This window comes from Sturnira hondurensis, unplaced genomic scaffold (assembly GCF_014824575.4).
Source record: "Sturnira hondurensis isolate 20B ecotype Veracruz unplaced genomic scaffold, ASM1482457v3 Scaffold0021354, whole genome shotgun sequence".
NCBI lineage: Eukaryota > Metazoa > Chordata > Mammalia > Chiroptera > Phyllostomidae > Sturnira > Sturnira hondurensis.
The window spans coordinates 29,342,859-29,357,792 of record NW_028093985.1 but is presented as its reverse complement, the minus strand read 5'-3'; the positions used below and the strand labels follow the sequence as shown (position 1 = coordinate 29,357,792).

Sequence of the window (14,934 nt, the reverse complement as noted above, 5' to 3'; positions counted from 1 at the left end):
ATGTCAGTGACAAATGCCCAAGGATTAATAAAGGTATAAAGGGAACAAGGAACATTATCAGAAAGGGAAAAAAGACTGTGAGGTGACTAATGGAAAGAAAAATGGCTTTCAGAGGATGGAGGGAGGAGAAATACTAAGAGTTAAGAATAGAAACAAGGTGTGGAAAGGGAAAAATAAAATTTAAAATCAAAATAAGAAAAGGAAGGAAGAAGGCAAAATGGAGTAACAGAAGGGAAGAGTAAAATATAAGATTTGAAATAAAAGCAAAATAAAAAAAGTGAAATAATAGGAACAAAATTGAAGAAAAAGAAAAAATGTTAAAAAGCTATGCAGGATTAAAAACAATGCAAATGATGAAAAAGAACAAAGTGGAATTCATCTCAGCAGAGTCTAGTCTTTGCCTACTGTCTTCTTCTGGATCTGTCTCTGGTAATGTCAGATGGTGTCCCAGTCTAGCTTTAGGCAGCCTGTTCGAGGCTACAAGTGCTCCACAGTCTGTGGCTGTCTCCTGCAGGCTTGGCTGGTCCTCGTTGTTCTGCCCTGCTGGCTTTTTATCAGCGCAAGTTCCAGGGGTGGTTCATCTAACATCAGACAGCACCTTGTGTACCACCTCTACCTGGTCCTAGTGAAATTGGGAAGGTAGGTTTTCTAGTTCTCCCCTAGGAGGCACCGTTAGTTCTCTGGGAAGATGGTGGATATGTACCCCAGCCCCTGTGCCACACATCTTGGTCTCTCCCAGATTATTTCCAGTAATGTATAGTGTTCTGATGAATTAGTTGTCCCTTTCATGTGAGGGGCCAGTCTGTGTAAATGAGTTCTTTCCTGCTTGGTACTGATGGCAGTTCTGTATAAGAGCCAAGGTTGGGATGGACCCTGAATATCCCTTGCTGAGCCAGTTTCTAATCTCTCTGTTCTGCTGCTGTCAGTGGAATAGGACCCAAGGAGGAATTAGTGTAACTTGTTGCATCTGATAAAAGTTCAGAAAAGGCTCTTTTGAAGATTCTCTTTCTTTCCTCTGTGGATATGCACCCAGCAGGGGATTCTTGATCCTAGCCTTAATGTTCTTCAGACCGTGCAATCCTGCAGGTGGGGTCACGTATGCCTTCTTCCTCCCAGAGCTTTGTACTCTAAGGTGTGAGGGAACCTGCCTGGCTGCAAAGAATCTCAGCTACTCAGCTCTTGCCCATTTAGCTTCCAGCCCACTGCTCTTGCAGGAGGCTCACACCAGACCTCTCCATTCTACATGCAGCCCCACACTCTCCAGCCAAACTGTGTGGGGCCCTGCAATCCTTTCACTGTACAGATTTCTAATCTTCCTGCTCAGCTCGATTCAGTGGGTATGAACTGCGCTTTCAGTCTGGATTCTTTTCTGGAAGGGTGACTGCATGCGCAGGGAATCCCCACAAGCCACACTTCAGCTCCCCTTTTTAAATTTATTTAATTATTGTTCATGTACAGTTTTCTGTCTTTTACTCCCATCCCAGCCCACCCTCCCAGTGCTCCCTTTTTAAAAAGTCTCTATGTGGCGCCCACACTGCAGTGCAAAGTCACCGCCTGGTTTTCTGTGTGCTCCACCTCCCCTCAAAGCAAAAACACTCTCTTGGTCAGGGCTGGCCACAGCCTGCCAGTGCCTCTAACAGTTTTAGGGGCTGGGATTTATTTCAGGAAGTCTTCCAGTTGGCATTGCAGCAATGGATGTGCTGCTCTGTGCGTGAGACTGAGTCTTGTAGACTCCCAAGTCTCTCCTGATTAGGGTTGGTGGCTCCCTATATGGGAGCCGGGACCCCACTCTGGGAGGGAAAAGAGCTACTAAAGCTGCATTTTCTGTCTGGTATTTTCTCTGCTGCAGGTGCTTGCACAGGGTATTTCGCCTTCAACTTAAAAAATATCTTAGTGGACAGTTTAGAGCCTCCTCTGTTTTCCTTGACTCAAAAATTCATATCAGCTGAGATTTTTTTGATTTTTCAGGTCATTTGTTGGAACATTAGCCAAAAATCCATGCTGAAGCACCAGCAAGTGGGCTCAGCTTCCACCTCCTTGACCGCCATATTTCATCCACTCATTCATTTTTATTTTTAAAGCTCCTATTGTGTTCCAGGCCCTTTTCCAGGCAGTGGGGATAGCGGTGAATGAGATAGAAGCTGACACCATCACGTGGTAAACAAGGAGAGAAGATGGTGAGATGAAATGAGGTGGAAGAGATAGAGAAGAGTCTGATCATGCAGGGCCTTGTAGGTTATAGGAGTTTGGATTTTATTTTCAGAGAAATTAGTTCCATTGGAGGATTTTAATAGCAGACTGACTTGATCTGACTTGCACTTTTTGAAAGATCACTGTGGCTTAATGGGTGAAGAATAGATTTGTGGTGTTGAATGTCAAAAATAGGTCCAGCGTGCTGGCTATTAAAGATGTACATGAGAAGAATGATACACAAGGTCGGTCCAGAAGATATCCAGCCATGTAATATAAAAAATAGAGGTATTTGTTGAAGAAGATACAAGATACAAGAAGCATTAGGGTATGTCCTATACGTAGGGCAATAATGCTTCAGTCCTCTTCAAAGTAGGCACCTTGGGACTTCATACAGTTTTTCCCAGTCACCATCAGCTGCCCATAATATTTTCCTGAATCTCACTGACGGTCTGAAATCTCTTCCTTTCAAAGGTGATTTTAGTTTTGGAAAAAGTCAGAATTTACAGGGTGCCAAATGTGGGTTGTAGGGGGATTGAGCCACCTCGGTAATTTGATATTTTGCCAAAAACGCTGCACAAGACATGATGCATGAGTGCAAGTGTCATAATGAAGCTGCCTTCCAAGCACCAGTTGCCCATAGCTGCAGCCTTCTGAATTATCTGAATAGCTTCTGTGGGGGAATGTTCCAGCTTGACACAAAATTTGATGCACAATTGTTGCTCTACTCTCTCAGGCATTTTGAATGCAATGGCCACACAAAACACATGCTCACTCAGTGGTGTCTTCCATTCCCACCGACTAATACAATGAAGTTGTCATTGTTCACACATACACATTCCAGTCCATTCTCCTTGGCTGTTAAGTTATGTAGATGTTGTGCAGACTGTTCTCATTATGTTAACAGTGACTGGACTCTTTCTAGACACTCCTTGTATCTTATACCATAGTGGCTTATGATGGCAGCAGAGATGGCAAAGAGATAACCTCAATGTAGATTCAAGGCCTTCTTCAGTAGGTACTAATAGTTGGAGGGTCTATTTAACCATGGTGGTTATAGTTAGTCATGGGATTCTTTCTGAACTAATTTCATATGAGTCATTAAAATAATTATTAAGAGTATACACTTGTGGGTCCTGAATTAGTAATTTTAGGGTAGAGTCTAGGGAAAAGTTTTTTTAAAGTTTTCTGAGCAAGGTCAAGAAATATTTTTTTGAGAGAGAGTCGGGTGGGGAACATCAATCAGTTGTCTCCCATAAGTGCCTGACCCAGGATTAAACTCACAACCTGTTGGTGTACAGGCTGACACTTCAATCAACTGAGCCACTTTGCCAAGTTGGTCAGGAAATACTTTTCTATCATTTAGAACACTCATGTAGAATTACACAGAACAGTTCTTTAATTCCAGCACTAAAGATTGCTCCACCAGTTAATACTGTAGTTTTCTTTCCTCCCCAGAAATATTACTGGTAATTCCCAAAAGTTAATCTTTCAGCACTGATTCCAAAACCCTTTCACTGAATTAATCTTATTATGTTATAAATCTCTCCTTCTATGTTCCAAGAAAACTTTGTTTTAAAGTAACAAATTACTTCTCTTTATTTAGAATCCTGAAATTTATGTAAAAGCTTCTCCAACCCTTCTTTTCTTGCTTAATTTTAGTGCTTTCTAGATAAAAGTGCTTTCTTGGACTATCAGTTCCTACTGCTGTGGTTTCATAATTCACTAGTATTGATCAAGCTGTGTCAGCACCTCTGAATTAGGTTACCACACCCTCATTCATCCAGAAACATCCATCCAGAATGGTAGGAGGGGTGGAGACAGGCAGCCGGGTGGAGAGGACTCGAGGCATGGTGGTAGCTGGTGGACCCAGCGAGGCAGTGGATTGTAGACCGGGTGGTCCCACATTCTTGAGCAGATAAACTGGGAGGAACAACTGAGGAACGAGACAGACTGCACAACCCAGAGTTTCAGTGCAGGAAAATAAAACCTCAAAGCCTCTGACTGAAAACAACTGTGGGGTTTGAGGCGGCAGCAGGAGAAACTCCTGGCCTCACAGGACAGTTCGTTCGGAGAGACCCTCAGGGTCCTAGAACATACACAAGCCCACGCACATGGGAATCAGCCCCAGATGGGCCCAATTTGCTTGTGGGCAGTGGCAGAAGTGCCTGAAATCTGGCAGAGAGCTGAGCAAGCACCATTGTTCCGTCTCAGACCCCTCCCCCACATACAGCCTCACAACACAGCGATGGGGGTTGCCCCACCCTAGTGAACACCTAAGGCTCCGCCCCTTCCTTCATAACAGGTACCAGGACAGAAAAAATGGCCCAAATGAAAGAACAAATCAAAGCTCCAGAAAAAATACAACTAAGCAATGAAGAGATAGCCAACCTATCAGATGCACAGTTCAAAACACTGGTTATCAGGATGCTCACTAGGTTCTTCAACAGCATGAAAAAGACCCAGGTAGCAATAAAGGTCACATTAGGTGAAATAAAGAAACATCTATAGGGAAACAACAGTGATGGGAAGAAAACCAGACTCAATGGTTTGGAGCAGAAGGAAGAAAGAAACATTCAACCAGAACAGAATGAAGAAACAAGAATTCAAAAAAAATGAGGAGAGCCTTAGGAACCTCCAGGACATCTTTAAACGTTCCAACATTCAAATCATAGGGGTGCCAGAAGGAGAAGATAAAGACCAAGAAATTAAAAACTTATTTGAACAGATAATGAAAGAGAACATCTCAAATCTGGCAAACAAAATAGACTTTCAGGAAGTCCAGGAAGCTCAGAGAGTCCCAAAGATTGTTCGGCCCAGGGAGGAACACACCAAGGCGCATCACGCTTAAATTACCTAAGATTAAAGATAAAAAGAGAATCTTAAAAGCTGCAAGAGAAAAGAAGAGAGTTACCTACAAAGGAATCCCCATAAGGCTATCAGCTGATTTCTCAAGAGAAACCTTACAGGCAAGAAGGGGCTGGAAAAAAGTATTCAAAGTCATGAAAGGCAAGGACCTACATCCAAGATAACTTTATCCAGCAAAGCTATCATTTAGAATAGAAAGGCAGATAAAGGGCTTCCCAGATAAGGTCAAGTTAAAGGAGTTCATAATCACCAAGCCATTATTATATGAAATGTTGAAGAGACTTATCTAAGAAAAGAATATAAAAAGTATGAACACTAAAAAGACAACGAACTCACAGCTATTAACAACCAAACCTAAAAAAAAGAAAACCCCAAAACAAACTAAGCAAACAACTAGAACAGGAACAGAATCACAGAAATAGAGATCACACAGTGGGTTATCAGCAGGGGAGTGCCAGGCAGGGAGAGAGGGGGGAAAGGCACAGAGAATAAGTAACATAAATGGTTGGTAGAAAATAGACAGAGGGAGGCTAAGAATAGTATAGGGAATGTAGAAGCCAAAGAACTTATATGTATGACCCATGAACATGAACTAAAGGAGGGGAAAGTGGGAGAGTGTATGCAGGGCAAAGGGGAATAAAGGGGGGGGAGATGGGACAACTGTAATAGCATAATCAATAAAATATATTTAAAAAAGAAAAAATAGTAGTCAAGGGTAGAACTTTTAGAAAATTCTTTAGTTTAAGAACTATACACATTTTGCCTTGATCCCTTATTCTCTGGGGCTGAAGGGAGGGCCCTAAATTTTCAGTGACATTGAAATGAGATTAGCATCATGAAATGAAGAATAGAATAGTACAGAACAGAAGAAAATATCTGTGAAACCAGTATCTGATAAAAGGCTAGTAGTATCCAAGATATATAAAGAGTTCTTACAACTTAAGAAAGGAAACCCAGCTTAAAAATTATGTAAAAAATTAAACTTACATTCACCACCTGACTCAGCAATTCCACTTGTAAACACTTACTTAAGAAAAATGAGGATGTGTGTCCACACAGATATTTGTATGTGAATGATCAAAGCAGCAGCATTTATCAAAGTCCCAAACTGGAAGCAATTCAAATATTTATCAAAAGTAAAGGAGTCAACTGTACTTGAACAATTTTTTTTACAGTTTAGAAAAATAAATACATAAAGACAGAGTGTCCAAACTGGGCGGAGGGCGGGGGGGTAAAAATACTTTTATTGAATGAAAGTATTTCTTTACCAATCTGGCAAGGTGGCTCAGTTGGTTGGAGTGTCATCCCATGCACTAGAACTGCAGGTTAGAATTCCGTAGGTCAGTGGTGGCGTCTGAGATTTTGCAGTTCAACAAACCCCCAGTTTGACTCCAAGATTGCTGGTCTGAGGACCACGCTTTGTATGAAAGCCTTAGAACTTGTTTACAATCCAGGCTATGTGTTCGAATCTCCTCCAGGGTGCTCTGAAACCGATGCAGACCTTCACCCAGAAGTTAAATCAGAAAGCTCTTCCGGCGACTCTGATGTGCAGCCAGGCTGAGAACCTTAACAAAATGGGATTCTCTCTTTCGTAACGGTGCAGTAACGCTTCCGCCTATGTCTCCCTCAAACACACCTCACAGTTTAGCCTATAACCTAGCCCCCAAATTATGATCAGAGTCTCTTGGAGCAGCTAGAAGATGAAATTAGCATGCTTTAATGGTACATTTTAATGATAACAAAATATAACATTTTGCGTCTATTATTTACTCTCTCCTTGTGAGGTAGATACTTTTATTTCTTCCATATTATAGAACAAAGTATAGAGAAGTGCAAGGACTTGCTTAAAATCACACAGCCAATATAAGTGGTGTACCGGGGATTTGAAAAGAGGCCATCAGATTCCAGGATCCCAGAGAAGCAGACACTAACCAGCACCTGCCTCCTACAGTCTTTGTTTCTGTCAGACCTTCAGCCCCAAATTCCTAGCTGATCTTGAGCCAAACCCCATGCAAACTCCAGACCCTTTTATTAGTCTCCAAAAAACACATATGCATACCTACTCTAACAGTGTTTCTGTACTCCAGAGACTTACTGTTGTCTTGTTTGGCTTATCAGACTGTCGGTGCTAGAGACTCTGAGCTGTCTTACTCTGATTGCTTTGGCTGAAAGAGAAAGAGCCACCAAGCCAATTTTTTAAAAAATATATTTTATTTATTTATCTTTTAGAGGGGAAGGGGAGGAGAGAGGAAGAGAAACATCAATGTATGGTTGCTTCTTGTGCATCCTCTGCTGGGAACTGGCCCCTGCCAGGAACTGGCCTGCAACCCAGGCATGTGCCCTGAATGAGAATCGAACCATGATCGTCTAGTTCGCAGGCCCGCTCTCAATCCACTGAGCTACACCAGCTAGGGCTCCACCAAGCCAATTTTTAATCCCCTTTTTCTTCTCTCTTAAAGCTCTAATACCTTAAACCTGAGCTTTTTCTTGTGTCCTTAATCCTTAGCTGAGTTCCTTGAAGGTAGATATATGAAAGGCTTGATGTTAGAGTGTGATTGGAACTAGGGCATTTAATCAACTGTTTGTTATTGAAGTTCTATTACTTCCCCCCACTCACTTTTTAAAATAGCGATTGGTTTTCATCGAAGCTTCAGGAAATTTTAGTGCCTTAACTATTCTTTGTTAATATAATATTTTTTAGAAAGCTTGAGTGTCAGGAAGGCCCATTTTTAATTTATCAGTGGCACCCTTACTTTTAATATGCTAAAGCATACTTGACTTGTGAGGGCAGAATTAATCTTTTATCAGATGTACTGTGGATGCTGTTGGTTTTATTATTTTAGGAAAATGCGCTTGTGTTGTTTTAGAATTAATGTTCCCTACACACCTTTATTTTCTAATACCTGTTCAGAATGGATAAGGAAGAAACAAAGTAAGCGTCACCAATATCAAAGTTAGTGCAAAGGAGATGTAAGTTGCTGCTATTCGAAAAACTAATGAAATTGTTCAACTGGATTTCATCTTGACTGTGAGGGAAGAGAAGATGAAAGTAAGCCTGTGATAGAGTATATTTGGACCCTCTTTTATAAGCTACATCTTTGTGGAGCAGTGAAGAAAATGTTGGCACAATTATAAGGAGATACTTTTGTACACGGGAATTGTTCAAAGTGGGGGGAAACAAAAAAGGAATTTTATCCTGCTCTTTGTTTAAATAAAGTGGGGCCAGGCACCTGTGCCAAAAGCTGTCAGTGTACCTTCTTCATAGCACTGAGGCCTCAAGCCTTCACATATCTCAGGGGCACTCAGGGGATTGTTAAAAATACAGATCTTTGGGCCTCACTAATTTTGGCTCTGAGTTTTTAGTAAATTCTTTTAGGGGATTCTAGTATGTATTGCATTAGTCAGGGTTCTCCAGAGAAACAGAATTAGTATGAACTGTGTGTGTGTGTGTGTGTGTATATGTAAGAAGATGTTGTAAGGGATTGACGCATGTAATTATTTATGGAGGCTGAGAAGGCCTAAAATCTGCAGTTGGTTAATCTGGAGACACAGGAAGGCTGGTAGATAGTTCTAGTCTGAGTCCAAAGGTTTAAGAACCAGGAGAGCTGATGGTGTAAGTTCCAGTATGAGTTTGAGTCCAAAGGTAGGAGGAGTTCATTGTCCCAACTCAAAGATAGTTCAGCCGAGAGAGGGAGAGAAAAGAAAGAGAACAAATTCCTTCCTATTTAGCCTTTTTGTTTCATTCAAACATTCAGTGGGTTGGATAAGATCCCCACCCACATTGGGGAAGGCAGTCTGCTTTACCTTTTCAAGTGTTAATCTCATCCAGAAACACCCTTAGTGACACACCCAGAAAAATGTTTAACCAAACACATGGGCACTGCATGGCATAGTCAAGTTGAAACATAAAATTAATATTATACCATTGAAATCTGAAGAATTTGAAGCAGTAAGGGGCAAAACTAGATTCCTTGGAAGAAACACTCGAAGGGAGAAACATAAGAAGAGAACATTGTTGCATTTTAGAAACCAGTTGTATAATTTTAATTGTAAAAAGTCTCTGGATTAGGCACATCCATAGAGACAGGAAGTTGCCAGAGACAGGGGATAGAATAGGGAAGTGACTGCTAATGGGTAAGGGGTTTCTTTTTAAAGTGATGAATGTGTTCTGAAATTTTATATTGGTGATGTTTATACAACCTTGTGAATACACTAAAAACCACTGAACTGTACCCTTTGAAAAGGTGAATTCTATAGTATGTGAATTATATGTCAGTAAAATATATTTACTGAGAGAGAGAGATGGAGAAGTTGACATCTTTGAGACTTTTTCTATGTAGTGGAAAAAAATGGGATAATAGAAGGCATGTGGGCTGAAGGGTCGATTTCAAAGACAACCCACAAGAGATAATGCAACATGTCTGTAAACTGATTCACATGATCTAATGGATAGGGAAATGTTATTAATGCAGGTTGAGCAGACGGAATTTGAGGAACCTAATCCCTAAATCCACTGGAATGCCACTTTGAGTAACTTTCTTCCTGCCTCTTCCCTAGGTGACAGATCAGTCCGTGAAAGCGTTTGCTGAGCACTGTCCTGAACTTCGGTATGTGGGCTTCATGGGCTGTTCAGTTACTTCCAAAGGAGTCATTCACCTAACTAAGGTAGGACCATTGCTGTGTTTCCTCAGTGTTTCCAGTTCTCATTCATACCAGTGTCCTAGCACTGTTAAATACACTGGAGTGAGAAATAATCAGATCGTAACAGAAGTGCACTAGTGTTTGTTAAAGTTAAAACAAGTTTAAGGCAACAATACCAAACCTATTCTTTATTAAGTCAGTCACTTATTTATTAGAAAAGCAGCTTAGCCCTGGCTGGTATATCTTAGTGGATTGAACATGGGCCTGCAAAGCAAAGGGTTGACGGTTCGATTCCCAGGCAGGGCACATGCCTGGGCTGTTGGCCAGGTCCCCTCTGGGGGGGGGGGGCAAGTGAGAGGCAACCATACACTGATGTTTTTCTCCCTCTCTTTCTCTCTCCCTTACCTTCTTTCTATAAATAAATAAATAAATATTTTAAAAAGCAGCTTACTTTTTTGCTTCTACATTGCTAATGACTATGAAATTTATGCATAAATAAATCGATAAATGTGACAAGAATTGTTTAAATGTTAACTTAGTACATTGCATTTAGAAAATATTTTGAATGAAGTTTTAACTGCTCACATATCATTAGGTCAGCTTTTAAGAAGGGAATATGGTCAGTACATATTTTTAAGGTAAATATGTAAGGTGAAAGAAAGGTGACTGTATATCAAAAATAAACCTTATAGCTCTCCTATATACCAAATATATGAAATCTCATGTTTTAGTAATGATGAAAGTGCTAGTTCCTTTGTAATCTCTCACTTATGTGCCATCTCTGCTGCTTTCCCAAGCTCTAAAATGATTTGGAGTTAATTCTTACATACATGTAATGAAAAAAAACTGGCTCTAACACTGACCTGTATAATACCTGAAATTTGTCACTGCATGGATTTTAACTGTATTATATAGTGCTTAGGAGAATGAATGTAATTCTTGCCTTTTCCACTCAATAGCTGAGTAACCCATTCATTCAAACTTCCTTCAGTTCACTACTATTAGAAACCTACCGTGTTAGCAGCACAATGCTGAAATAAAACAGCTAAGATCCCAGGTCCATTTGGGCCTGGTCTCTTCAGGTCTCTTGAAGCTTACAAGTTCAGTGGGAAATAATGTTTTCTTTTTTTTCCTCCTAGGAAAAGAGCAAATGTTTACATGTTACCTTGGACGATAGCAATAAGGCACAATCAGTGGGAGGCTGTGCTCTGTCGTCAGCTTGGGTTTGAATCTTGGCTCTGCAGCTTACCAGCTAAGCAGGCAAATAATTTTTCAGGGTACTAATTGAAGTAATGTGTGCAAGGTGCTTGCCTTAGCATTGAGCTTGCATAAGTAGTAAACCGAATAAATGTTAGTTACCAATATTAACTTAGATGCTACAATATCTAAATTGCTGGAAAATCAGAGTAAACTTTGAGAAAAAAACATCAAATCACTCTTCTATTCTAGTATATCTAAAACAGAGGCTGTGATTAAATGACTGTGTCTTAAATGACTGATCAACTTTAATTGTATTTTGAGGATCAGAACCTAAACCACTGGAGAGTATAGACACCTTGTTCTTATTATTGCTCTATTAGAAAAGAACATCTTATATAAACATAGGTAATGTAATTTTTAGTTCATTTCCTATAACCATGGCTTGAAAACCTTGGTAGATGAATGTTTGTCTAGTCACATCTAATGCTATTTATGATGTAGAATAGGAATGCCTTTGGATGAACAGATTATGCACAAGTGTTACAATGACCATATGTGGGATTTTTATGATCACTAGAAATTGTATTCATTAAAGACAAAACAAGACTTATTAGATCATTAAGTGCTTCACTGAGCATTTTCAGATAGCCAAAAATTATGGTACACTGGTACTTAAAAATTCAGAATAATTCTCTGCGACAAAATAGTGGCTTCAGCAAATGTCTACATTGGAAAATTCATTTGCTCAGAACATTCTTAACATTGTAGGTCAGGATTGGTGGTTTGCCCTGTCAGCAGTTAATCTGCTGGATCTGTATCAAAGCTAAGCCACCGAGTTTTGAGGATCATATCTGGTGGAAGACTATTATATGCAATGTTAAAGGGGCTGACCTAAGGAAAAGAAGATCAAAACTATGAATAGTAAGAGGGTGACAAACTTACAACTATCAACAACTGAATCTAAAAAAAAAGTAAGCAAACACCTAGAATGGGAACAGAATTACAGAAATGTAGATCACATGGAGAGTTATCAGTGGGCAGGGGGAAGGTGAAAATGGGGGGGCACAGGAAATAAGAAGCATAATTGGTAGGCAAATACATGGGGGAGGTTAAAAATAGTATAGAAAATGGAGAAGCCGTGGAACATATATGTACAATACAAGGACATGAACTAAGGTGGGAGGGATGCTGGAGAATGGGGGGTGGAGAGGGATAAAAGGGAGAAAAATGTGACAACTTTAATAGCATAATCAGTAAAAATATACTTAAAAATAAACAACATGTATAAAAATTATGAGTTCACAAGTGATATATATATATATAACAAAACTGGATTTCTTCTTCTAGCCAAGATGGGGAAATAAGTACCAGATTTATTCTCTTCCCTGAAACTCCCAGAACAGACAAAATGTATGAAACAGTGGTCTTCAAGACACTGGATATCAAGGACAATGATTCCTGAGACATGAGAAACAAACAGGAAGGGTCCTGCTATTCCCTCTGTATAATGCATTTGGAAGAGTTTCCAACGCACATCACGGGGAGGGGAAACATAGGCACAACACAGCTGTCAGAACTAAGAGGGAACAGAAAGTCCAGGGAGACCGAGGCAGCCAGAGTTTAGAGGACTGAGTACCAGCATGGGGAGAACTGCATAGAGAATCCCTGAGATGTGTGGCTTATTTCCCTTGTGTATCCAATCCTAAATAACCCGCAAGTAAAGAAGAAGTCAAGGGAGAAATCAGAAAGTATTTGAAATGGAAGGAGAATGAAAACAACACGTTAGATTTATTGTGATGCTGGTAAAGTACTCTTTAGGTAAAATTACAGTAGTTCTCTGCCCCCTCCCATCCATCTGTGGTTTTGCTTTCTGTGGTTTCAGTTACTTGCGATCAACCATAGTCCAAAAATATTAGATGGAAAATTCCAGAAATAAGCAACTCATACGTTTTAAATTATGAGTTGTTCTGAGTAGTGTGATGAAATCTTGTGCCATCCTGCTCTGTCCCTCCAGAGACATACATACAACACAGTAGGATATTTTGACAAAGAGACCACATTCATATAACTTTTATTACATTATATTATCATAATTATTCTATCATGTAGTTAATCTCTTATCTGACTTACAAATTAAACTTTGTCATAGGTGTGTATGTATAGGAAAAACAGTATCTATAGGTTTGTTACTATCCACAGTTTCAGGCAGTCTTTGGGGGCCTTGAAGTGTATCCCGCACAGGTAAGGGGGTGCTATTGTAATAGCACTGAACACCTATGTAAGAAAAAATGAAAGATCTTGATGCAATGATTATAGCTTCCACCTCATGACACTTGAAAAAGAAGAGCAAATTAAACTCAAAGTAAGCAGAGGGAAGGAAATAATAAAGCCCAATGTGGAAATAAATGATATGAAAAATAAAAGTAACAGAAAATTAATAAAATCAAAAGCTTGTTCTTTATAAAATAGATGAAGTTGGTAAGTCCCTATTTAGACTGATTAAGAAAAAGAGAGATACAGAGAACACAAATTGCCAATATCATGACTCAGAGGAGTGACATAACTTACAGCTTCTGTAGATATCAAAAGTATAACAAGGACATATTATGGGCATCTCTATGCCTATAAATTCAACAAATTTGATGAAATAGAAAATTTATTTGAAAGCTACAAGCTAGCAAAACTCATTCACATCAGAGAATATAGATTATCTTACTACCCCTATGTCTCTGAAGGAAACTGCATTTGTAGTTAAAAACCTTTCTTCCAGTAATACTCTAGGCCCAGATTTCTCACTGGTGAATTTTACCAAATATTTGTTGAAAACTTTTTGAGTATCTCGTGTGTATGTGTGTGTGTATTTATTTATTTATATACATATATATTTGAGTATTTACTAGTGAAATTACAAAATGTTAGGGATTTGGTTTAAAATAGTAAAAAATGAATAGAAAGAAGAAAAGGAAGAAAGTGGACAGGCCCATAAAGTAGACAAAAATGGTAAAATATAGATAACTGAGCTGGGTTATAGGGCATGGAGGTTCATTATACTATTCTCATTTTGTTATATTGGATAATTTCCATAATGAGAAGGAAAGCCTGTAAGGGGTAAAAAACTTTAAAATGTTGTTATTAATGTAACATGATAAAATCATAATATTCAATATTATACCTTTTAAGAATATACAATAGCGTGGGAAATGCTCAAGATAATTAATAATATAAATATTAATTTAAAAATCAAATAGGCTTTTATGGAGTCTGAAATGTTAAATGGCAAGTTATTTTTACATATAGTTGGAATGCAAACCTCACAAATGCTGTGGGTTCATGAATTTAATACCACATATCTGTTATGAATTGATTTATATCAGATCAGTTCAAATTATTTCAGTCAAGATTTTACTTTAAATGATTTCAGGAAGATATCAAGGAAGTTTTGACAAAGTTTATTTTTATTATATACTATATAAAGTTTTTATATTTTTATAAATTAGGGATAGATGTATTTTTTTAGATTGTTGAAATATTTTAAAGTTATGACTATTAATTAATAATATTAGGTCTGATACTACATTAAATCTTACTGTTTCTTCAGTTATTTAGTTTATAAGCATGAACTGACTTCTTAGGATGTGATAGGTATGGGCCTGGTTGAAGATTTTTATGTTGGCTAGTGCTTATTTTTAAACAGTTGTTTGGGGGAGGTGACAGCAAAACAAAATGCCCAAACTTCTGATATTTTCTTAAGCCATAATCACATTTAAAGCACTGTTTAAAAATCATGTTTTTAAAAAGTGCTTATGCTTGAAAATATGAAATGTTTTCTGAAGGAAAACAAAATTGATTTTTTAGTCGATTTAACATAAGTGACTGAAAGTATGTTCATTCATGCAGCTAACTCAGTTTTCATCTTCCTTTTCTTGTTAATTCAGAGACTAGAAAAGAAGATGAACTTTTTTGCCTTTTACATTTCTAAACAACTGATGAGTTAAGAATGCCTCATTCTTAAGGAGAGCATAGTATGTTTTTGGT

The 14,934-nt window shown here is 38.7% G+C and overlaps 1 protein-coding gene across 1 annotated transcript in view; it reads left to right on the top strand.

Moving 5' to 3' along the window:
* Nucleotides 1-14,934, top strand: part of FBXL17 (F-box and leucine rich repeat protein 17) — a 480,048-nt gene that overhangs the window by 139,215 nt on the left and 325,899 nt on the right. Inside the window, exon 5 of the mRNA XM_037031996.1 lies at nucleotides 9,616-9,723. Within this exon, the coding sequence (XP_036887891.1) occupies nucleotides 9,616-9,723 (108 nt within the window). The remainder of the gene's footprint in view (nucleotides 1-9,615; nucleotides 9,724-14,934) is intronic.